General features: G+C 39.6%; 1 protein-coding gene and 1 long non-coding RNA gene across 8 annotated transcripts in view; one reads left to right on the forward strand and one right to left on the reverse strand.

Moving 5' to 3' along the window:
• Positions 1–11,842, reverse strand: part of ZNF638 (zinc finger protein 638) — a 158,484-nt gene extending 146,642 nt beyond the window's left edge. For all 7 annotated transcript variants that reach the window (XM_078349090.1, XM_035272327.3, XM_035272328.3 and 4 more), the window contains exon 1: positions 11,681–11,842. In XM_078349090.1, the coding sequence (XP_078205216.1) occupies positions 11,681–11,796 (116 nt within the window). In that variant the 5' untranslated portion in view covers positions 11,797–11,842. The remainder of the gene's footprint in view (positions 1–11,680) is intronic.
• Positions 11,843–11,932: 90 nt separating this feature from the next.
• LOC128929607 (uncharacterized) lies at positions 11,933–22,846 on the forward strand. Its single transcript, XR_008476287.2, has 3 exons — positions 11,933–12,048; positions 12,146–12,564; positions 21,224–22,846. It is a non-coding gene; the product is annotated as an uncharacterized LOC128929607 (long non-coding RNA).
• Positions 22,847–25,645: the final 2,799 nt, after the last annotated feature.

Here is a 25,645-nt window from a genome sequence, read left to right on the forward strand (position 1 = left end):
CCCTGTCTCTTTAAAAAAAAAAAAAAAAAAGACACTCTACTGCTTCAATAGCTAAAGAAACCAACAAGACTACTAGTCTACAACAAACTAGCAATATATGCAGTGAGAAAAAACACAGTAACACTTTGGTTAAGTGATTATAAAATATCACTTAGAGGTACCCAAATTTTGGATCCAATGATGTTAATATTTATACAATTCATAGTACTGGTAATAAGATATTTGCAGATGACAAAAGAGTAAATAATATTTCTATACTACTGAGTAAACAGAATTAAGTGACATGGAACTAACAGAAGAGAAAATCTTTTAAAGTGAAACTGTTGAAGAATGGAATGTATATAGGTTTATTTCTGGGCTCTTTTTTCTGTTCCATTGGTTTATGTGTCTGTTTTCATGCACTTACCATGCTTTCTTGATTACTATAACCTTTCAATGAAGTCGGGAAGTATAGTGCCAACAGCTTTTTTCTTACTCAAGATTGCTTAGTTTACTGAAGTTGCTTACACTCAAATTTTATGATTGTGTTTTCTATTACTGTGAAAGATGCCACTGAAATATTGATACAGATCACATCAAATCCATAGATGACTTTGGATAATATGGTACTTTGACAATATTAGTTATCCTAATATAATATGTTTCCATTTATTTGTGTCTACTTCAATTTCTGTCATCAATATTTTATTTAGTAGATAGATTTTTATCTCATTGGCTAAATTTATTTTGATTAAATTTCCTATTAAAAAAAAAAAAGAAAATAGGATGCATATTTGTTAGAATAAAGGCCAAGCTGCTATAACAAAAGTTCCAAAATAAGATGGTTTAAATAAGATCAAAGTTTCTTTCTTTCTCAATTACCTGTCTAGACATAGGTTAGCCGCTTTGTTCTATGATGCTGTCTATGTATCCCAGTTCGTTCTATCTTGTTGCTTGATTCCCCCATCTGCATGGTTGAAGTTGGCACGCTACACATGTGTGCCTTCCAGCCCATGTGAAGGGAGAGCATTCCTAGTGTATCTAAAGCATGCATTCTCAACAAGGCCAGCATCATCCCCAAGGGGTAAAAAAGGTGGTTTCCTGGGGAAATAGAGGTAAAGACATTTTAGTCTTTTATGGATAAAGCACAGATATATACATACAGGGCATAAACAGGTATACAGTATATTTGTGGCATTAAAATTTCAAGGGAGCAATTAGGGAATAAAAGTCAAAAAAGGCTCCTTATGGGAGCAATAATGAATAACAATTAAGAAGCTGTTTTAAAGGCAATTACCAGAAGGTGCACACATCACTTCTGCTCCCAAGAACTTAGTCACAAAAATAAACCTAGCTGCAGGGAAGCCAGAAATAGATTCTCAAGCTGGGTGTCCATTTGCCCAGATTAAATTCAGCTTCTCCCCCATAAAAGCCTCTTTGGAGGTTTGCTTGAGTGTTCCCATGACATGATAGAGCAAGTAAGCCAAGAAACCATGATGGAAACAGCAGTGTCTCTTATGACCAATCCTTGGAATTAGTCCATTTCCAATCCACTGACATTTCTACCATTGTATATACCGGTGTACAGACCAATCCCCATACAACATGGGAGAAGACTACACAAGGGTGTGAATACCAGGAGGCTAAATCTGGTGATAATCTAAGAGACTGGCTTTTTTTTTGAAAGTATAATGAGAAGTTCCCCTCTCTGTAGAAATGGAAAACCATTCTGGTTAAATTCTGGTTGTGCTCCAAGCCCCTGATGAAATGTTTAACTTCCCAGCCAGAATTCATTGCTTCTTCTTTTCTGATTCTACATCACACTATTTCCACCTCTGGTACTGCACCTATCATGTTGTATAATCCTTCACTATGTTCAAGGCTGCATCCCAAATGAGAACATGGACTGAGGCTTACTGACTTTGATGCTCTCCGAGGTTAGGGCAGTGTAAATTGCAAAAATATTGCCAGTTGCTGTCAATATTTATTGGTAGGGAACCCAGTCTGGGACCAAAATAAGCAGCTTTCTAAATTACTATCTATTTCAAGGGGGGATGTGGGAATGGTTAATGGGTACAAAATAAGAATTAAAAATAATGAATAAGACCTACTATTTGATAGCACAATAGGGTGACTATAGTCAGTAATAACTTAATTGTATATTTTTAAACAACTTGAAAGTAATTGGATTGTGTGTAACTCAAAGGATAAATGCTTGAGGGAATGGACACTGCTATTCACCATGATGTACTCATTTCACTTCTTGCATGCCTATATCAAAACATCTCATGTACCCCAAAAATATATATGCCTACTATGTACCCACATTTTTTAAACAAAATATAAAAATAATCTGTTTCACTCATCACTGATTTGTCATGTGAACCTAAACAATTTGCTTAAAACAACAAGCAACCTAGCAAACAAAACAAACCCAGAATACAAATTCATTCACTTCAATGATACATATAATTTCCCTGTCAACCAGAATTCTTGCATAGATAATTTTACATGGGAAAGCAAATTAAAATCTACACTTTTCTAGATGAGTATTGCAGGGGAAAATGTGTGCTTCACTGGAAAACTTTTAAGCTTTATTTATATCAGTCACACTCTTCCAGATTATCTGATTGTAGCCTTTCATTGCTGTTGAATGATTTTACCTCTCTAATTTCTACTGAAAAAAAAAAAAAAACTAATAGCAAAGCAAAATAACACTTGTCTCTAGGCATGTAAATTCTACTTGGTGGAGGTTCAACTGATGTCTCTCCTCCACTATGTAAGAAGCCATTGCTGCCTTCATTTGTGACTCATTTCAATATGTATATATATATATATATATTTTTTTTTGAGATGGAGTTTCGCTGTTGTTACCCAAACTGGAGTGCAATGGCAGGATCTTGGCTCACCACAACCTCCGCCTCCTGGGTTCAAGCAATTCTCCTGCCTCAGCCTCCCGAGTAGCGGGGACTACATGCACGCACCACCATGCCCAGCTAACTTTTGTATTTTTTTTTTTTTTGAGACGGAGTTTCACTCTTGTTACCCAGGCTGGAGAGCAATGGTGCGATCTCGGCTTACTGCAACCTCTGCCTCCTGGGTTCAGGCAATTCTCCTGCCTCAGCCTCCTGAGTAGCTGGGATTACAGGCACGCGCCACCATGCCCAGCTAATTTTTTTGTATTTTTAGTAGAGACGCGGTTTCACCATGTTGACCAGGATGGTCTTGATCTCGTGACCTTGTGATCCACCCGCCTCGGCCTCCCAAAGTGCTGGGATTATAGGCGTGAGCCACTGTCAATATTCTTGATTTATAAATGTATCTGTTCTTTAGATTCTCCCTTTGAACTGGCTGTGATATCTTACTGGTTCCTTCACTTAATTAGTGAGTTAAATAAAATCTTTAACACATGTTTATCTTCTGTGTGTATGAGAATCATGATTTTACCTGTCTTTGAAAATTATCTTCTAACAGTACATGTATCCAGAACAAGACAGATTGGGTGATCTTAACCAAAGTGAAAAAGCACAGACTTCAGAGTTACACAATGTTTTATGACACAATAATACATGTATATGTGTTCAACCATCATAATGTAAGCAAAGAACATAAGGCCAGAAATAAATAAGGGAAAGAGATAAGGACAGGTTCTAAATATTTATTACTTATTTACTTACTTACCAGGTTGGAGTGCAATGCTGCAAACATGGCTCACTGCAGCCTCAACCTCCTGGGCTTTAGTGATTTTCCTGCCTCAGCTTCTTGAGTAACTAGGACTTAATTTTTTTGTAGAAACAAGGTCTCGCTATGTTGCCTGGACTGTTCTCAAACTCCTGGGCCCAGGTGATTCTCCCACCTCAACCTCCCAAAGTGAGCCACCACGCCTGCCTATATGTTAATTGCTTAGATCAGCACTGTCCAATATAATTTTTTGCAATGATGAAAGTGTTCCAGATCTGCAATATTGAATATAGTAGCCACTATCCACATGTGGGTGTTGAGCATTTGAAATGCAGTTAGTGTGACTAAGAAACGAATGTTTAATTTAACTTAAATCTTAATCAAGTTAGATTTAAATAGGTATGTGTGGCTAATGTCTACCATACATACAACACAGGAATAGGCAATTAACTATGAAAGGGAAAACTACTAAACTCAGAAAAATGGGGAATGTAGGCGTCTCAAGCTCTTGGTCCAAAGACCTACATATTTTTAAAGTATTGAGACTTCAAAGAACTTTTATTTATATAGGTGTAACTATCAATATTTATTGTCTTAAGAAAAACAGAAATATAAAATTATTAGTCCATTTAAAAACAATAAACTCACTTTTATGAAAAATAACTATATATTTTTAAAAATTAGTGATAAGAGTGGCACTGTCTTACATGTCTGCCTTTGGTCTACTGCAATATCCTATCACCTCTGGAAAACTCTACTGTATACGCATGAGAAAAAGCCAAACATCACATTAGTATTATTATGAAATGGGTCTCAGGAGCCCCAATCCATACTTTGAAAACAGCTCATCTAAACATGGTTTACCCATACAAAATGTTTGGATACACCCTTTCCCAGGGCCTCGCTCCAATCCTGTTGCTGCCAGGTGACCATCTCAGTTCCATAGCAGGACAGAGTCACTGACCTCCAGGTTACCAGTAGAGGGCATGAATAAGGCACCAGGCAGAAGGGTAAGTGAAAGCCTATTTATTAAACTGTGGGGCCCTATGCTCCTGTACAAAAAAGAGTTCACAGAGCACGCCTGACTACTATGCTTTGAAAGTCTTACTTGCAAGCTTGGCCCATGGCTGGTGTCTAGGAACTTTGATTTCAGGAAGGTTCCCATCATTCTCTAACTAATCAGAGTGGCTCACTGTGCCTAAACAGTGTAAAACTGTAAGAATAGTGGTTTATGCGGAGCACCTGATTTCCTGCTGGGAGTCAGAAATTTTGGCAAATGCTAGGCAGAGGGTGCCTATGTGACCTGCACCCAGTTGTAACCTTGGGCACTGAGTCTAAGGAGGTTCCCTGGTAGATGACATTTCACTTGTGTGGTTATAACCATTCAGCACATCCTGTGGAACTCCACTGAAAGAGAACCAGAGTGCTTGTGCCTGGTTTCTTCCAGATGTCTGTCCATGTACCTTTTCCCTTTGCCAATTTTGTTTTGTAACCTATCACTGTAATGAGAGCCATAGCTGTGAGTATGACTATATGCTGAGTCCCATATGTCCTCCTAGTGAATCACTGAACCTGAGGGTGGCCTTGGGGACTCTCGACACATTCCCCTTCCCTGACCCTACTCCCAGGATTACAGCCTACATTGCATTGCCCTGAAACGCCAAATAAAGAGAAAGAAAGACTACAAAAGGCAGAAACAATGAAGGAAACAAAAGAAAACTCCAAACACAAAACTTGCAATTAATATCTTTAAAAAGATATGAAAATATATTACACTCATAAAACCAAGATGCTTTGAAAATAAGCAGAGAACAAGAAACAGCTCTACAAAATTAAAAATATGATGATCAAAATGAAATACTGAATAGAAGGGTTAGAAGAGATAGTTGAAAAAATCACTCAGAGAAAGCAAAACAACAAGAGAAAAATGAAAAATAAAAGAGAGATGATAAGAAAATTAAAGGATCAATCCAGGTGTTCTAAAATCCAACTAAAGAAAAAGAAAACAAAATACATGGAAAGGAATAAACTATTAAAGTAAATTTCATCAAACTAGGGAAAATGGGGGAGGTCTTCAGGTTAAAATGGCCCATCAAGTGCAGAGCACAACAAATGAAAAAAGAATCATACCAGGGACACAAAATCATAAACTTTCAGAAAACCAGAGAGAATATACTAAAAAGATTTCAGAAAGGGAACGCAACCCATATAAAAAGAAACAGGAAACTTAATGATACCAGATTTCTTAACAGCAACACTAACAGCAGACACAATAGAATTAAATCTTTAAAATTCTAAGGAAAAACTTAGACTTTATACTCAGCCAAACTATAATTCAAATGTAAGGGTAGAATAAAGACATTTCTAAGATATGCAAGAACTTAGAAAATTTATCTTTTCTTAGAAAGTAACTGGACTAAGTGTTTTAGCAAAATGAGGAAACCAGATTGATTATCTAAGTAACAGAGGGTCCAAATTAGGAGAAATCTGATGAAGGAAAGCCCCAGGACAATAGCTATGCAAACCCAGACAATTTTATCTTCTAGGTCCGCTATTCAGAGTTCACTTTCACTATCATATTTTTAATTTCATAGAGCTCTTTCTTGTTTTTTTTTCTTTCTTTCTTGTTCTTTTATGGTTTCTTTCTATAGCAACCCGTTCTTATTTTATAGGTGCAATCTCTTTTCTTATCTCTTATCTCTTTAAAGATATTAATCTTTAGTTTTGCTGCAAACCTAGAACCAGACCAGATTAGAGTATGAAAAATGGGAGCAATAGGAATAAAGCGTTAAGGAAAAAATGGCACTGATAAATCCTTGCATTTGTTGGCCCATTTGCTGGCATTGTAGCATTTGAAAAAAATTAACCATGGGATGAAAGAAAATTAGGTAAATTAGTTTATCATTTGCAATCTACCCATCTGACAAAGGGCTGATATCCAGAATCTACAAAGAACTAAAACAGATTTACAAGAAAAAAACAAGCCCATCAAAAGTGGGCAAAGGACATGAACAGACACTTGACAAAAGAAGACATACATGAGGCCAACAAACATATGAAAATATGCTCATCATCACTGGTCAGTAGAGAAATACAAATCAAAACTACATTGAGATACCACCTCACACCAGGTAGAATGGCGATCATTAAAAAATCTGGAGACAACAGATGCTGGAAAGGATGTGGAGAAATAGGAACACTTTTACACTGTTGGTGGGAGTGTAAATTAGTTCAACCATGTGAAAGACAGTGTGGCGATTCCTCAAGGACCTAGACGTAGAAATTCCATTTGACCCAGCAATCCCATTACTGGGTATAGATTCAAAGCATTATAAATCGTTCTACTATAAGGACACATGCATATGAATGTTCATTGCAGCACTGTTTACAATAGCAAAGACCTGGAACCAACCCAAATACCCATCGATGATAGACTGGACAGGGAAAATGTGGCACATATACACCATGGAATACTATGCAGCCATCAAAAATGATGAGTTCATGTCCTTTGTAGGGACGTGAATAAACCTGGAAACCATCATTCTCAGCAAACTGACACAAGAACAGAAAATCAAACACTGCATGTTCTCACTCATAAGTGGGTATTGAACAATGACAACACATGGACACAGGGAGGGGAGCATCACACACTGGGGTCTGTGGGTGGAAATAGAGGAGGGACAGCGGGGGATGGGGAGTTGGGGAGAGATAGCATGGGGAGAAATGCCAGATATAGGTGATGGGGAGGAAGGCAGCACATTCACTTCATGTGTGTACCTATGCAACAATCTTGCATGTTCTTCACATGTACCTGAAAACCTAAAGCACAATTTAAGAAAAATTGAAAGAAAAAAAATTAGTTTATCATTTGGCTCAAAGGCTAGTCATGTTTACCTGGTCATAATAATATAAAACCTAACTACTAATTTAACAAAAAGTTATGATAGAATCTAAATTGGGAGAATGGAAGGATATAAAATGAAAAGAGAATAAAGAGTTAAATCCTCACATTATCAATTCTTAATTTATAAAAAAGTAATATCTAAAATATTTAAGTCAAGAAGTGGTTATAAAGTATACTTTTTAGAAAGACAGAGGTAAATACTAGAAGAAAAAGTTAAAGGACGTGAAAGTGTTAGACATGAAAGTGTTTGCCTTCAAAGAGAGAAACAGAGTAAGGAGAAATTAACAACTGTCTTGTATTTTTGTGGTAAATCTTCAAGAACTGCTTTATTTGTTCAATCATGTATATGTATTACTTTGACTTTAAAGAAAAAATTTTTTAATAATTTAATAATTATTTAGACTAGAAGATTTTACAACACCTTACCTCATGCTTAAGTATTCTAAGTGATTTCTTTTTGACACAGCAGGAGTGTTGTACCCAATACCCCAACCACAAAGAAAACTCTTACTTTGTCTCTTCAATGTCCATCTTCTTTTCTTTTTCTTTCTTTCTTTCTTTTTTTTTTTTGAGAAAGAGTTTCACTCACTCTGTCACCCAAGCTGGAATGTACTGGTGTAATCTTGGCTCACTATAATCTCCCCCTCCCAGATTCAAGCGATTCTCCTGCCTCAGCCTCCCAAGTAGCCAGGACTACATAGATGCACTACCACGTCTGGCTAATTTTTGTATTTTTATTAGAGACAGGGTTTCACCATGTTTGCCAGGTTGATCTTGAACTCCTGACCTCATCAGGTAATCCAACCACCTCAGCCTCCCAAAGTGTTAGGATTACCAGCATGAGAGAGAAGAAGAGAAATGGGAAAGAGGGAGACTTTACATTGTATATCTTTAAAAAAAATTTTTTTTCTTTTTTTCATTTTTTTCTTTTTTACATCTTCTGAAACTTTTAAAACTTTTTAATTTTTAACCCTGTGAAATTATTGTCTACCCAAATAATTTTTATAAAAAAATTTAAGTCATTTCTTTATCTTGATTCAAAATTCAAATATTTTCAAAAATTATTTTCAGAAACCTGGGAAATAACAAAAATAAAGAAAATGATACTCCAAAGATCCCATCTGCCCAGAAGCAGGGGAAACAAAGATACTTTACTGATTCAAGCTGTGAATCCTGTTACCCAAGAGAACCTTGGTAAAGATCTCAAACTGCAAAATTTTGCACATTTAAGTCAGAAATGAGGGGACTGAACCTTCATACCAAAACCACAGCTCCTACATGAATGCAGTAAGGAAAATGTTGAGACTTTAGCTGGGGGGTGGGGGTGGGGGAGGCAGTGCTTTTAGTAATGGCACACCACTGAGAGATAACAGAAAGACTAACATTATCGAAACTTCACAATTTTCATGCCATTTTTAAAAATCACAGCGTTTAATGTTAGTGGTCATGACATTCAAAATTACTAAAGCATTTTATCATCACATCCATTTACTGAAGGAGAAAATGCCATAATATTAATAGTTTCTGGTGGTGCTGACATTTCAATGGAGAAATAAGTTTTTAATACAACCTATAAGCCCTCCCACCCATCCACACATACCTAGAATTGCATATTTGACACTATTAACACCATTCCAAATTTGGAACCCGGGCGTGTGATTGTGGATGGAAAGCAAACCTAAGCAAATTTGGGAAAAAATAATTCTTCAAAATTGATGACCAAAAACAAAATAAGAACGCTCAAAACTTATTTAGAAAACAAAAGTGTCAATGTACATTCAAATGATTACCCTGATGTGGAAAATTATTTTGAATGAGATATAGGAATACCATATAATTCACCAAATCATTATGAACACAAGGCACTTTTTAAAATGAGCAGTCCCCAACAAATTCCTTAAACCACTCAGTTCTCATAAATCAGCACTAAATAAGTTTTCCTGGCCACCAAAAAACTTCCCCGGCGGCAAAAGGTATGCAAGCACTACATTTTGTAGCTCCTCCTCAGTATACAACATTAAATACAAAAACACTAAGAATCCCGACAACAACGGACCAGAAAACAATACTGAAATCCTTGAAGCATATGTAAAAGAATCACGGAAAGGCTAAATTAGGGATGCTTTTTGATTTTACAAGACAATTAACTGTAACACTGCAATTTTATTTATTTTTAATTTTATTTTATTTTATTTTATTTTATTTTATTTATTTATTTATTTGAGACGGAGTTTCGCTCTTGTTACCCAGGCTGGAGTGCAATGGCGCGATCTCTGCTCACCGCAACCTCCGCCTCCTGGGTTCAGGCAATTCTCCTGCCTCAGTCTCCCGAGTAGCTGGGATTACAGGCACGCGCCACCATGCCCAGCTAATTTTTTTTATCTTTAGTAGAGATGGGGTTTCACCATTTCGACCAGGATGGTCTCAATATCTTGACCTCGTGATCCACCCGCCTCGGCCTCCCAAAGTGCTGGGATTACAGGCGTGAGCCACCGCGCCCGGCCTAACACTGCAATTTAAAAAAAAAATTAAAGTACTTAAGTTTTCCCTAGTTACTAAATAGAGTAGCATTGTTTCCCAACATCCTAGTAAGAACAATTACAGTATTCTACAATCCCTCCATATGCCTTCATTTTTAAAAAATCCATAACCTTCCAATCCTCAGAATTCTGGCCGCAGAAGATAAGTTACAGCACCTCTTTCTCAAGCCAGCAATCCTTTTCCGGGTCCTAATGGGGTAAGAAATAGGCACTCCTTTTCCAGTCAAATTAACCCAGGGGCCTGGGAAAGGGCAAAGCAAGCTGAAACAATGTCACCCGAACTTGGACCTGGAAACCAGAGCCAAGAAGGATGACATAACACCAGAGCGTTCTGCTTCTGCAAAATGTCTATCATTCTCTCCACTCCCGGAGGCTCTCAGCAGCTCACACAAACACCACAAAGATTGGGAGAAGGCAGTACAGCACTGGTATTCATTTATATCAAGAAAGAGCAATTAGCTTCATTACTCCGAGCGTCCGTCGCAGCCTGCTCCATTCAAAGGACTGGAGGCAGACTCAGGCAAGAAGGATGAAAAGAAATAGCTGATGCTGCTATGAAGTGACCCCCAGATGGGGACGTGAGCAGTGTCCCTTGTGACTCTCGGAACATCCAAATCGCTGCAATAAACAGCCAGGCCAGCAGGACAGCCTCTCCCACGCTAGGGACAGCCCGAAGTCTGCAGCACTACGGCTGACTCCTTCCGATAAGTGGATGGGGGCGGCGGGGGGGTGGGGCCCGAGTTATTTACACCACTCCTAAGCAAAGTGGAAAAACAAAACCAAAAACATATCTTTCAAAACTGATGATTCAAAACACAGTGCGTAGCTACTCTACTCTACCGTACTATGAGAAATTTTTTTTCTTTCTTTTTCTTTTTTAGGACCACTGCAGCTGGGTCGGGCAGTAGGGGAGAGAGAGTGGATTAACTCTGAGGAATTTTTCTCATGAAAGAAATCTATTACCATACAATAAGAAGCTCAAAACTTATTATTTAGAGAGGGTAAAGGGGGTCAATGTTGCATTCATATGACTACTCTGACATCAAAAACTATTTTTGGATGAGATAGAGCATATTATGCAATTCTACAATGGAATTTTTTTTTTACAAGAGTAATCTTTAAAAACAGCTGGAGCTGGTCCAAGCGATTTCACCGACACAGAAGCCACGTTGCGCCCCCTCAGCCCACAACTCCCAGATACCCTGCAGTGTGAGGGGATCATTCAAGAACCGCCGTCTCCCCAGACCCGTGCGCAAAGCGTGGCGCGTCCACTGAGTCGGCATAGAGTCGCCGGAGGCGCTGCCACTGCGAGGCCAAGACAAGTGTCCGGGAGAGCGCCGGCCCGGCCAGGCGTTCTGCTGCTATTCGCTAATCCACTGGCACACCCGCCCCTGCAACTGAGCGCTAAAGACGGGTTTGGGGAGTGACAGTCACGAGGGAAATCCAGACCCCAGTCCCGCGACGCGGGGACGCCAAGGTGCGGCGCCCTGCTGGCCCGCCCCTTCCTGCCCACCCACCTCCAACTGCCCCAGAGCAAGGGCGAGGGCGGGAGGTACGGGGCAAAGGCAGCGCTCACCGCTTCAGCGGGTCAGACACCTGCGGTGCCCCAGCAGTCGCGGAATCCGAGCTCGGCGCGAAGGCCCGGGCTGCCGCCGGGTTGGTTCTCCCGGCAGGAACGCCGTCCCGGGGCATCGCCGACGGCGCGCGCGACTCTCCGCGCGCCCCACACGCCTTGCACGCCGCCGCTTGAGCCTCAGGGCGCAGGACTCCGCGCGGCGGGGCCCGCCCACCCCCGAGGTCAGCCAATGGACACCGAGCGCGGGAAGCCGGGGGCGGGCCGCTCTGCCGCCGAGTAACACAGCAGGCTCCGCGGTCCTACGCGCCCGCCCTTCCAAAGGACCCGGAGCTGTCTGGGATTGGGGGAGCACCTTCCTCAAATAGAAGGTCTGTGAAGCCTAAGGTATTCGGAACGGGCTACTGCTTTTGTGGGGGTCTTTCTGTACTTTCTAAAACTAATAATTTCTTCGCCCGCTGTTTACAGAACACCTATGGAGGGCCAGCGATAGTGCTTGTGAACACACGGGAATGAGAAAAAGCTGGCCGGGCGCGGTGGCTCACGCCTGTAATCCCAGCACTTTGGGAGGTCGAGGCGGGCGGATCACAAGGTCAGGAGTTTGAGACCAGCCTGGCCAACATGGTGAAACCCTGTCTCTACTAAAGATACAAAAAAATTAGCCGGCCGTGGTGGCGGGAGCCTGTAATCCCAGCTACTCGGGGGGCTGAGGCAGGAGAATCACCTGAACCCGGGAGATGAAGGTTGCAGTGAGCCGAGATCGCCCCACTGCACTCCAGCCTGGGCAACAGAGCAAGACTCTGCCTCAAAAAAAAGAAAGAAAAGAAAAAGCTTCCACTTTCGAGGATCCCCCAGTCATTCCGGTGGATGAACAGATATGAACACAGGTAAATTAGGGGAGCCCACATAAGGCACATTCCAACATTAAAAGACATGGAATAGCAGTGGCGTCTGCCGGTGGTCCCGGGATGAACCTGTTTTGAATTAGGACACATCCCAGAGAACAGCTTCTCTATTTCTCTGTCCGCTTCACCTAAACCTGGCAAAGCAGGCACACAAGGGAGGAGTCCAGAAAGGTGACAGGAGACTATTTTCTAGTTTAAGGAACACAGAAAAAGGAACAAGGGAAAAAGTGGGAAAAACTCGGGAGGATGAGGCAGGAGACTGCAATGAGTCATAATTGCGCCATTTCACTCCAGTCCAGTGTCTTTAAAAAAAAAAAAAAAAAAGGCTTGTTGTGATGTGGGGCGGCGTGTAGGGGATGAAGAGATTTCGGTCAGAGGACAGCTAAGAGATTTGTTATCGTGGAATTCTGGGGGCCATGATTCGCAATGGAGAACAATCCACATTCGTTTTCTTTTTTCTTCAACTTTTATTTTAACTTCAGGGATACATGTGCAGAACATGCTCATTTGTCACATAGGTATACATGTGCCATGGTGGTTTGCTGCATCTATCAACCCGTCATCTAGGTTTTAAGCCCCACATGCATTCGGTGCTTCTCCTAATTCTCTCCCTCCCCTTGCCCCCAACCTCCAACAGACCCCAGTGTGTGTTGTCCCCTCCCTGTGCCCATGTGTTCTCAATATTCAACTCCCACTTGTGAGTGAGAACATACAGGGTTTGGTTTTCTGTTCATGTGTTAGTTTGCTGGGGATGATGGCTTCCAGCCTCATTTATGTCCCCCATGAGGACATGATCTCATTCTTTTTTATGGTTGCATAGTATTCCATGGTGTATATGTACCACATTTTCTTTATCTGGTCTATCGTTGATAGGCATTTGGGTTGGTTCCCTGTCTTCGCTATTATAAATAGTGCTGCAATAAACATACGTCTGCATGTGTCTTTATAGTAGAATGATTTATATTTCTTTGAGTATATACCCAGAAATAGGGTTGTTGGGTCAAATGATATATCTGGTTCTAGATCCTTGAGGAATCGCCACACTGTCTTCCACAATGGTTGAACTAATTTACATTTCCACCAACAGTGTTGTGCAATCTTATTTCTAAGTTATTCTGGCCCATTGGTCTATGTGTCTGTTCTTGTACCAGTACCATTCTGTTTTGGTTACTGTAGCCTTGTAGTACCCCTTGAAGTTAGGTAGTGTGATGCCTCTAGCTTTGTTTCTTTTTGCTTAGGATTGTCTTGACTATTTGGGCTCTTTTTCGGTTCTGTATGAATTTAAAATAGTTTTTTCTAATTCTATGAAGAATGTCAATGGTAGTTTAATGGGATTAGCATTGAATCTACAAATTACTTTGGGCAGTATGGCCATTTTCACGATATTGATTCTTCCTATCCATGAGCATGGAAAGTTTCTCCATTTGTTTGTGTCGTCTCTGATTTCTTTGAGCAGTGGTTTGCAGTTTTTGAAGAGGTCCTTCATTTTCCTTGTTAGCTGTATTCCTAGGTATTTTTTTTGTTTTTGCAGCAATTGTGAATGGGAGTTTATTCATAGTTTGACTCTACTTGCCTATTGTTGGTGTATAGGAATGCTAGTGATTTTTGCACATTGATTTTGTATTCTAAGACTTTGATGAAGTTTCTTATCAGCCTAAGAAACTTTGGGGCTGAGACAATGGGGTTTCCTAGATATAGGATCATATCATCTGCAAAAAGATAATTTGATTTCCTCTCTTTCTGTTTGAATACACTTTATTTCTTTCTCTTGCCTAATGGCCCTAGCCAGAACTTCCAAAACTATGTTGATTAGGAGTGGTGAGAGAGGGCATCTTTGTCTTGTGCTGCTTTTCAAGGAGAATGCTTCCAGCTATTGCCCATTCAGTATGGTATTGGCCATGGGTTTGTCATATATGACTCATATTATTTTGAGGTGTTTCTTCAATACCTAGTTTATTGAGAGTTTTTAACATGAAAGAAGGTTGAATTTTATCAAAGGTCTTTCTGCATGTGGTTTTGGTCTTTAGTTCTATTTATGTGATGAATCACATTTGTTGATTTTTGTACATCAAACCAACCTTGCATCCCAGGGATGCATCCCAGGGATGAAGCCTACTTGATCGTCATGTATAAGCTATTGGATATGCTGCTGAATTCCGTTTGCCAGTATTTTTTTTTTTTTTTTTTTAAACAGAGTCTTGCTCTGTCACCCAGGCTGGAGTACAGTGATGCAATCTCAGCTCACTGAAGCCTCTGCCTCCCGGGTGCAAGCGATTCTCCTGCCTCAGCCTCCTGAGTAGCTGGGATGACTGGTGTGCACCACTGGGCCTGACTAATTTTTTTGTTTTTTAGTAGAGATGGGGTTTTACCATGTTGGCCAGGCTGGTCTGAAACTCCTGACCTCAAGTAACCTGCCTGCCTTGGCATCCCAAAGTGCTGGGATTACAGGCATGAGCCTCCATGCACAGCCTAGTTTGTCAGGATTTTATTGAAGATTTTTGCATCGATGTTCATCAAGGATATTGGCCTTAAGTTTTCTTTTTCTGTTGTGTCTCTGCCAGGTTTTGGTATCAGGATGATGCTGGCCTCATAGAATGAGTAGGGAGGAGTCCTTCCTTTTCGGTTTTTTGGATTTGTTTCAGTAGAAATGGTACCAGCTCTTCTTTGTACCTCTGGTAGAATTCAGCTGTGAATCTGTCTGGTCCTGGGCTTTTCTGGATTGGTAGGCTATTTATTACTGTCTTAATTTCAGAACTTATTATTGGTCTATTCAGTGATTCAGTTTCTTCCTGGTTCGGTCTTGGAAGGGTGTATGTGTCCAGGAATTTATCCATTTCATCTAGACTTTCTAGTTTATGTGCATAGAAGCATTTATAGTATTCTCTGATGGTTGTATTTCTGTGGGGTTGGTGATGATATCCCCCTTATCTCTGATTGTGTTTGATTCTTCTATCTTTTCTTTTTTATTAATCTAGGTAGTGGTCTTACTATTTTTTTTTCCAAAAAAACAGCCCCTGAATTTGTTGATTTTTTTTTTTTTGGAAAGGGTTTTTTATGTCTCTATCTCCTTCAGTTCAGCTCTGATCTTGGTTATTTTTTGTCTTCTGCTAGCTTTGGGATTTCTGTGCTCTTGGTTCTCTAGTTCTTTTAGTTGAGATGTTAGATTGTTAACTTGAGATCTTTCTAGCTTTTTGAATATGGACATTTAGCACTAAACATTTCCTTCTTAACACTCCTTTAGCTCATCCCAGAGATTCTGGTACATTGTCACTTTGTTCTCATTAGTTTCAAAGAATTTATAGATTTCTGCCTAAGTTTATTATTTACTCAAGAGTCATTCAGGAGCAGGTTGTTCAATTTTTATGTAGTTATGTGGTTTGGAGTCAATTTCTTAATTTTGAATGCTAATTTGACTGTGTTATGATCTGAGAGACCATTATGATTTCAGTTCTGTTGCATTTGCTGAGGAGAGTTTTACTTCCAATTATGTGATCAATTTTAGAGTAAGTGCCATGTGGCACTGAGAAGAATGTATATTCTGTTGTTTTTAGGTGGAGATTTTTGTAGATATCTATCAGGTCCCCTAGATCCAGAGCTGAGTTCAGGTCCTGAATATCTTTGTTAATTTTCTGCCTCAATGATTTATTTAATATTGTCAGTGGAATATTAAAGTCTCTCGTTATTATAGCATGGAGTTTAAGTCTCTTCGTATGTCTCTAAGAACTTGCTTTATGAATCTAAGTGCTTCTGTATTGGGTGCATATATATTTAGGATAGTTAGCTCTTCTTGTTGCATTGAACCCTTTACCATTATGTAATGGTGTTCTTTGTCTTTTTTGATGTTTATTGATTTAAAGTTTGTTTAGTTGGAAAGTAGGATTGTGACCCTTGCCTTTTTCTGTTTTCCATTTGCTTGGTAAATTTTACCCCATCCCTTTATTTTGAGCCTATGTGTGTCTTTGCATATGAGTTGGATCTCGAAGAAAGCATACCAAAGGATCTTGGCTCTTTAAACAGCTTGCCATTTTGTGTCTTTTAATTGGGGGCATTTAGCCTATTTTCATTTAAGGTTAGTATTGTTAAATGTGAATTTGATCCTGTCATCATGATGCTAGCTGGTTATTTTGCCAACTTGTTTATCTGGTTGCTTAACATTGTCACCGGTCTGTGTACTCCAGTGTGTTTTTGCAGTGGCTTGTAATAGTTTTTGATTTCCATATTTAGTGCTTCCTTCAGGAGCTCTTACAAGGAAGGCTTGGTAGTTACAAATTCCCTCAGCATTTGCTTGTCTGAAAAGGATCTTATTTCTCCTTCACTTATGAGGCTTAGTGTGGCTGGATGTGAGATTCTGGGTTGGAAATTCTTTTCTTTAAGAAATTGAGTATTGGCCACCAATCTCTTCTGGCTTGTAGGGTTTCTGCTGAGAGGTCTGCTGTTAGTCTGTTAGTCTGGTCACCTTGGTAGGTGATCGGGCCTTTCTCCTAGCTGCTCTTAACATTTTTTCTTTCATTTCAACCTTGGAGAATATGATGATTATGTGTCTTGGGGTTGATGGTCTCATGGAGTATCTCACTGGGGTTCTCTGCATTTCCTGAATTTGAATTTTGGTCTATCTTGCTAGGTTGGAGAAGTTCTGGATGACATCCTGAAGTATGTTTTCCACCTTGGTTTCATTCTCTCCATCTCTTTCAGGTACCCCAGTCAGTTGTAGGTTTGGTCTCTTTACGTAATCCCATATTTCTTAGAGGTTTTGTTCATTCCTTTTCATTCTTTTTTTTCCCTATTATTGTTTGCCTGCCTTATTTCAGAAATATAGTCTTCAAGCTCTGAGATTCTTTTCTCCCCTTGGTCTGTTCTGCTCTTGATACTTGTGATTGCATTGTGAAGTTCTCATGTTGTGTTTTTCAGCTTCATCAGGTCTGTTATGATTCTCTCTAAACTGTCTATTCTGGCTATTAGCTTCTGTATTGTTTTATCATGAGTCTTAGTTTTTTCGCATTGGTTAAAACATGCTCCTTTAGTTCAGCAAAGTTCATTATTACCCACCTTCTGAAGCCACTTTTGTCAATACAGCTATCTTGGCCTCAGCCCAGTTCTGTGCCTTTGCTGGAGGGTGTTGTGGTCATTTGGAGAAGAGGCATTCTGGCTTTTTGAGTTTTCAGTGTTTTTGCATTGATTCTTTCTCATCTTTGTGGGCTTAACTGCTTTTGATCTTTGAGGTTGCTGACTTTTGAGTAGGGTTTTTGTGGAGTCTTTTTTGTTAATGATGTTGTTGTTGTTTTGTTTGCTTGTTTGTTTTACTTTTAATAATCAGGCCACTCTACCATGGGGCTTCTGTGGTTTCCTGGGGTTTGCTCCAGACCCTAGTTGCCTCAGTTTTTCCCATACTTGGAGTATCACCAGTAATGGCTGCAAAACAGCAAAGATGGCAACCAGCTCCTTCCTATGGAAGCTCCATCCCAGGGGAGTACTGACTGGTTGCCTGCACCAACACACCTGTAGGAGGTGGATGGAGACCCTTGTTGAGAGGTCTCACCCAGTCAAGAGGAACAGGATCAGGGACCCACTTAAAGACCCTCCATATAGGAGCTCTTCCCAAGGAGAGATGAGAGCTCTATTTGTAGAATCCTGGCTGCAGTGTCTGAAGCCCCTGAGGGGAGATCCCACCCAATAAGGAGGAATGGATCAGGGTCCTGCTTAAAAAAGCAGTCTGACCAGAATCAAGCGAGGCAGCTGTGCTGTGTTGTGGAAGACTCTTCCTCGTCTGGACCATTTGTATTGTCCAAAGCCATTAGGCTACTACTAGACTATTACTGAACTGCAGAGATGGTGGTCACCCTTTCCCCCACTAGCATGGCTATAATCAAAAAGATAGATAATAGCTAGTGTTGGCAAGTGTATAGACTGAATTGTATCCCCTTAAGATTCCTGTGGTGAAGCTCTGGCCCCCAATGTGATTGTATTTGAATATAGGCCCTTTAGACAAGTACTGAAGGTTAAATGAAGTCATAAGGGTAAGATCCTAATCCAGTATGACTGGTATCTTTATGAGAGAAGAAAGAGACACCATGGATATATGCACAGAGAAAAGGCTATGTGAGGACACAATGAGAAGGCAGCCATCTGCAAACCAAATCTTCTCATACCTTGATCTTGAACTTCTAGTTTCCAGAATTGTGAACAAATACATTTCTGATGTTTAAGCCACCCAGTCTGTGGTATTTTGTTTGGCAGCCTTAGCAAACTAATACAGCAAGAACGTGGAGAAATTGGGACCCTTATATACTGCTGGTGGGATTGAAAAATGGTACAGCCACTTTGAAAAACAGTCTGGTAGTTACTAAAACAGTTGAACATAGAGTTACCATATGACCCAGCAATCTTTGAGATAATGAAATGTTGTAAAATTGTGGTGATAGTTGCACACTCTGTGAATATACTACAATTCATGGAATTGTACACTTTCAATGGAGGAATTGTATTTAAATATATCTTGATAAAGATGTTAAAATCATCACTCAGATTTTACTGAACAAGGGTCAAAGTAACTCAGATGTGGTAGCTCATGCCTGTAATCCCAGCACTTTGGGAAGCCAAGGCAGGCGGATCACCTGAGGTCAGGAGTTCAAGACCAGCCTGGCCAACATGGTAAAACCCCGTCTCTACTAAATACAAAAACTTAGCTGGGTGTGGTGATGCATGCCTGTAATCTCAGCTACTTGGGGGACTGAGGCAGGAGAATCTCTTGAACCCAGGAGGCAGAGGTTGCAGCTGAGACTGTACCATTGCACTCCAGCCTGGGCGATAAGAGCAAAATGCTGTCTCACAAAACAAGTATGTGTATAAATAGTTCATACATGAAGGAACTGAGAAAAGTTAATTTTGGGGAAATTATTAGCCTTGCTGCAGTGCTAATTGAAAATTACAGAAGAGAATATTGATGGAGTTAAATTGATACAATTATTTATTAGAACAACTTTTCAAGAGTGCTGTAGCAAAGCACACGATCTATGAAATTATTTATTTTCAGCTAATAATCTACATTTGGGAATATAGTCAAAACTTTTCAAATACCCAATAATTGGGAAGGTACATAGATACAATAATTGGGATTAAAGTAGCAAGCATGGGCTATATTATAATAATAAATGGAAAAGTATGTATAAGATAATGAGAAAAGTAGAATACTAATTAGTTTGCAAATGCTGATGACTATACATAAGTAAGCCTACGTTGTTGAATATAATGAAGATAAATTAGTAAGACATGGTACCAGAATTCCTCTTAGGGAGAAAAAATCCTATCTTCATTTGAGAAAATACCCTGATAAGCTGTTTCAGGTATAAAATGAGACTCTGAAATATGGGTGTGAGCAGAAGCCCTAGCAACACAAGAAAGACTGCCCTGCATAAACAATGAGAGAAATTAACTTTTGCTCCTGAGAGAAAAAAATAAAGTGATGAGAAGAGATGAGCCAAGCAAGGAGGAAAGGGGAGAGAAGTCAAGGGGAGAAGTCTGGGTGGGACATAAAATTAAGGAATAATGGAGAAAGAGTTGAAAAATTGACTTTTCTAGAACAAGAGTATCTAATACATAAATGTAAAGTTATTTTTCTAAATCTTAAAATCTCACGAAAGCTTTATGTGAATGGGGTTTTGTGGAAACTGAGGGTTGATATTGAGATGGTTGGAACAGTGAAAAGACAGTGCGCATGGAAGCAGGAGCTCGGGGGTAGAAGGGACAGATGAAAATAAGCCCCTGAGAAATTACTGGTAATCAAACAGGCATGGCAGGTCATGCCTGTAATCCTAGCACTTTGGGAGGCTGAGGCGGGTGGCTTACTTGAGTCCATTAGTTTGAGACCAGCCTGGACAGCATGTTGAAATCTCATTTCTACAAAAAAAAAATTGGCCAGGCACATTTCTATAGTCCTAGCTACTAGGGAGGCTGAAGTGAGAGGATCGATTGAGCCAGCAAGGTCGAAGCTGCAGTGAGCCGAGACCATACCCCCATACTATAGCCTAGGTGACAGAAAGCGACCATGTCTCAAAAAAGAAAGAAAGAAAGAAATTACTAGTGATGGTAATCTTTGAAGGGCTATGGACACCCAAATTGGATATCTGAGACGATCTTATTTAGATTGCAAAGAGAAGGGAGGCTCTAGCTGACATTTTCCTTACATAAGGATAAGAAGATAACATGATGTAAATGTAGATATTTTAAGTTTATGGTATGCATTTTTTTTAAATTGCATTTGTTCTAACAACATTGATTCCCATCTACTAACTAAAACAGAATAAATGGATCCTGGTTAAGCTCCTGCCTCAGTGAAATCCAGTGGACATGATTAGGAGAAATGGAAATGAATATGTAAAATGTAACAATTTATACTCACTCTCACTTAGCAGTAAGGTTGGAAGGAATCTAGGTGAGGCCATCCAAATTTAGAGAAATTATCCTTTTTTTTTTTTGAGACAGGATCTTACTCTGTTGCCCAGTTTTGAGTGCAGTGGTGTACACACAGCTCCCCGTAGCTTTGACCTCCCAGGCTCACTTGATTCTCCCACCTCAGCCTCCTGAGTAGCCACATAGGTGTATGCCACAATGCCCAGCTAATTTTTTTTTTTTTTTTTTTTTATAGAGATGGAGTTTTGCCGTGTTGCCCAGGCTGGACTTGAACTCCTGGGCTCAAGCAGTGTGACCACCTTGACCTCCCAAAGTGCTAGGATTAAAGGCACAAGCCACCATGCCCTGCCAGGAAAATCATTCTAATATATTCTATGTTGAAGTGTTACTAGAGCAAAAATATGATCAAATGTTCAAGCAGGGTGGTGTGTGAGAAAAATTCAAAAGAATGAATGTGTAAATGACACTCTCAGGGAGCATTTAGAAGTTCTTAATTTCCCAACTCCAGAATTCATGACTTCCATTGATTTGGCCAGAGGAGGATTACTAAACAGCCCTGATTTACAGATGGCAGGTCTGTGGCACAGGGCCCAGAAGTGATTTTCCCAAGGTTATAGAGCAAGCCAAAGGGTGAGTTGAAAATAGAACCGTACTTCACATTTCCATGCAGCTATATGATAACTTGTGTACTGTCAGCAAAGAGTTGAGGAATGAATGTCCTGGAGAGGTTAGCATAGTTTAATGGCTAAAGGAGTCTTGCTCAATAATTGCAAATGTTACTTGACAACAGCAAATGACCTACCTAATCTTATAAACAGTAACATCCTGGGCACTTAGGCAAAATCTTCAAAGAAAATAAAGTGCCTGTTTGACAATTGAAAAAGAATTTTAAATGCACAGCTCCATTGTCATAAAGCTACCACTTTTGTAATGCTTAAGCCTATAGTCACCTTCAACCCTCCCCGCTAAAGACTAAACTTTCAAGTGGTGACTCCTCAACTCTGTAATATCAGCCAGCTTACAGGATCTTGCAGAGTGTCTAAATGTTTTCATAAGTGTGGATTTTCTAAAGACTAAGTTTCACTGGTAACTTTCTGTAAGTTTCTTTACTGAATTAACAGAACTACAGAGGAGAATGGGAAAGTCTGATAGGTACAGCCTAGGGTTCAGCCACTAAATTTAGGTCTCTAGGTAGCCAGGCTATGGAGAGATCGCTTACCTAGCTGTGATGCTTATACCTGGGGACGTTTTAGGAAAACAACAAAAGCTAGGTCCACTATTATGTGACTCTTCTCTAGGGTGGATTCTTACACTATACTGATCTATTCAATAGAGAGCTTAAAATTTTATGTTTTCAGGAGTGTGTTAATCCCATTCCCACTTTTCAGAAAGAATTTTTAAAAGTGATTTCTGTGTAAATGGGGTAATACTTTTGGTCCAGCCCTAAGTGAGACTATCACAATCACAGGAATTCTTGACTCCTGGTTTCCTCCCCTTCAAATACGGAGCTACACTGTTACTGCTTCTGATCTGTTCTTCAGAGTCATGGTCCTGACCAGAAAATAACATCTAAGTGTACAACAGAAGAAAGAAAACTAGAGGTCCCACAACTATTTCTCAGCAAGCTGTCACTGACTGGTAAAATGGTGATAGAAGTCAGCCCTTTCCATAGCATAACATCATAACTGAAAGTATCTTAGAGGTCCCATAAAAAGCGGGAACTACAGAACTACTTGGACAGAATGTATGTCAAAAACATCCACCAATAAAATCTGATATATTGGAAATGTTGCCTTTATAGGTAATATTTTTTTCATAAACAATCCAATTATGAGATAAAGGAATAATCCAAACCAAATTTGCATGTAACTTTCTGCTCCTTCCATCTCTTCTAGCATAAATATTTTGGCTGCTACATTTTCTTTCCCTCTAGCATCACAGTGACATACGTTAGGACTTTCTGGATTAAACATGTAAATATGTAGGTTAAACACATTTTGTTGGTCCGGTGTAGTGACTCACTCCTGTAATCCTAGTACTTTGGATGTCTGTGCATTGAGATCCTCAAGGGAGGATTCTCAAGGAAAGATCTCTTGAGGCCAGGAGTTCGAGACCCCAGCTGTGCAAAAATAAAAAATTAGCTGGGCATGATGGCGTTCACCTCTGGTCCTAGCTACAGGAGCCCAAGAATTTGAGGCTGCAGTGAGCTAGGATTGTGCCATTGCACTCCAGCCTGGGAGACCAAATGAGATCCTGTCTCTAAAGTAAATCAATAAGCACATTTTGGATGGGGCACGAATATAGCTTTATTCAGAATGCCTTTTGAGTATTCTTGGTCATTCTACTGTTTGGATTCTGGCCACATACAGGATTCATCTCTGCCAATGAAAATAGAAAAGCAGTATTTCACACAGAAGGAAAAAGAAATTTGAAGAACTGCATGGAGTCAATAGTTTATCTAGGTTGCCCATTTTCTCCCTTCTCTTAGTTTGATCCATACTCTATTTTACTGTCCTGGCTTTTTAGTTAGAACCCTGGTTTAGTAATTTCTGTGTGTACAATTCTAATGTATGGACTATTAATATTTTAATTAATTCATGTATTGATCCATCAGTCTATTTACCAACATTTTTGTTACCATAGGGAGTACAAACTCCTCCTACCCTTAATAAGACTGAAGTTAAATGGGAGAAATTGTTTGCCACAGTGACAAACACAGTGTAAAAATGTATGAAATGCTAGAGGCGTGCTTTAGGGTCAGAAAGACTTAAGTTCAAATCCAACCCCTGCCATGTATTAACTATCAAATTAGTCAACTTTATTGAGTCTCAGTTTCACCATCAAGAAAATGAGTGTGACAGTTATTTTTCAAGATGGCCCTAAATGATGCTGGAATTTATGCACTTGTGTAATCCTCTTACCTTGAATGTGAGTGGAACCTAGTGACTTGCTTCTAAAAAATAGAATTCTGGAAAAGTGATGGGATGCCACTTCCATGATAGGGATACATATGACTATCTTCTTTCTAGATTTTTCTCCATTGCCTTTAGCTTATATACTTTGATGAATCAAGCTGTCATTTAGAGAGCCTCATGTGGGAAGGACTGAGAAAGTTGTCTAGCCAACAGTCATTGGGCAACTGAATCCTACTGACAACCATGTGAATGGGCTGGGAAGCAAATCCTTCTCAGTCAAGGCTTGAGATGACCACAGCTTCAGTCAGCACCTTGATTATAGCCTGTGAGTCTCTGAAGCAGAAGAACCAGTGAAGTCAGCCCAGATTCCCAACCCACAGAAACTCTTAGATAATAAATGTTTAAAGCCACTACGTTTTGGGGGTAATTTGTTACACATCAATAGATAACTAACATAATAGGATTACATATTCCTTACAGAATTATTGTAGGATACGTATCAGAATGTATATAAGAATTAGAATAAGGATGGTGATGATGATGATGACAACAGGAGATCCCAGATGAGCTTCAAATAGGTTCGGAACTGGTAGAAGTGCTACTGTTGTGAAGAAAATATTTTCAGTGTGTGAACCCCTGAATAGTACAAGAAAGATGAAGATATAGGGAGCAGGGTAATATTGCATTTCTCATTCAGGACCAAACTGATAGAAAGGGGCTTGTGAACAAAAACTAAAGTAGCAGTTTTATGAGACTCAGTAAACAAGAAATGTTGCTTGGGGGCCCAGGTGACAAATTTTGACAAAGAATTTGGGAGCGGGCTCTTCTCCCACTTCTGCTCAGTTTGGAGGCTAGCTACCACTATGTTTGTGATTGGTGAACGGGAGTCCATGGTAAGAAGCATAAGCACACTGGATTTGGGGCAGCTTCTGAGAAGGTAAGCTGAGGACCTACATCATCTTAAGCCAATGAAACTGAGGAGTTATGTGTCTTATAGGATATGCAGAGTTTTGACAAAGAAAGGTAAATGGATATTCTAAACTGAGGGAAGAGCACACCAAAGATTCAGGGCTATGAACATAAATTATTTCCTTAGAGATAAGCAAGTGGCCTTGTGTGACCAGAAAAAGAAGTACAAACTAGTTAACACTTCTTGTTCTGATTCTGATTCAATCTCTAGCGCAGTGATTCTCAAAACTTTTAGGTGTTAGTCTCCCTTTCTAATAATTTTCTTATAAACTATTGATAGCTTCCAAGAGCTTTTGTTTTGTGGATGATATCTTTTGAATATTTGCCATATTTAGAAATGTAAATAGATAAACTTTTTATATATTTAGTTTGCATTCATCTAAAAAAAATAAACCCATTACATGTTAACATAAATAAAACATTTTTATGGAAAATATAGTTTCTAAACCACAACCAAAATAAATAAGAAGAATGACATTCTTTCACCTTTTTTGAAAATTACTTTTGCATCCGGCCTAATAAAAGTCATCTGGATTTTCATATTTGTTTCTATATCAATCTGTAGCAGTATCATGTAGCCTCTGGAAAACAGCAGTGTACACTTGTGAGAGGATGTAAGTAAAAATGGCAGATTGTGTCTTTGTATTATGAAAATAGTTTTGATCTCCCAGACCCCCTGAGAGAGCTTCAGGGACCTGGATCCCACTTTGAAAATCACTGCCCTAGAATAAGAGCAGTAAATATTATTGAGAGAAGAAGCCAGAGGTTACATG

The sequence above is a fragment of the Callithrix jacchus genome, chromosome 14 (genome assembly GCF_049354715.1).
Source record: "Callithrix jacchus isolate 240 chromosome 14, calJac240_pri, whole genome shotgun sequence".
NCBI lineage: Eukaryota > Metazoa > Chordata > Mammalia > Primates > Cebidae > Callithrix > Callithrix jacchus.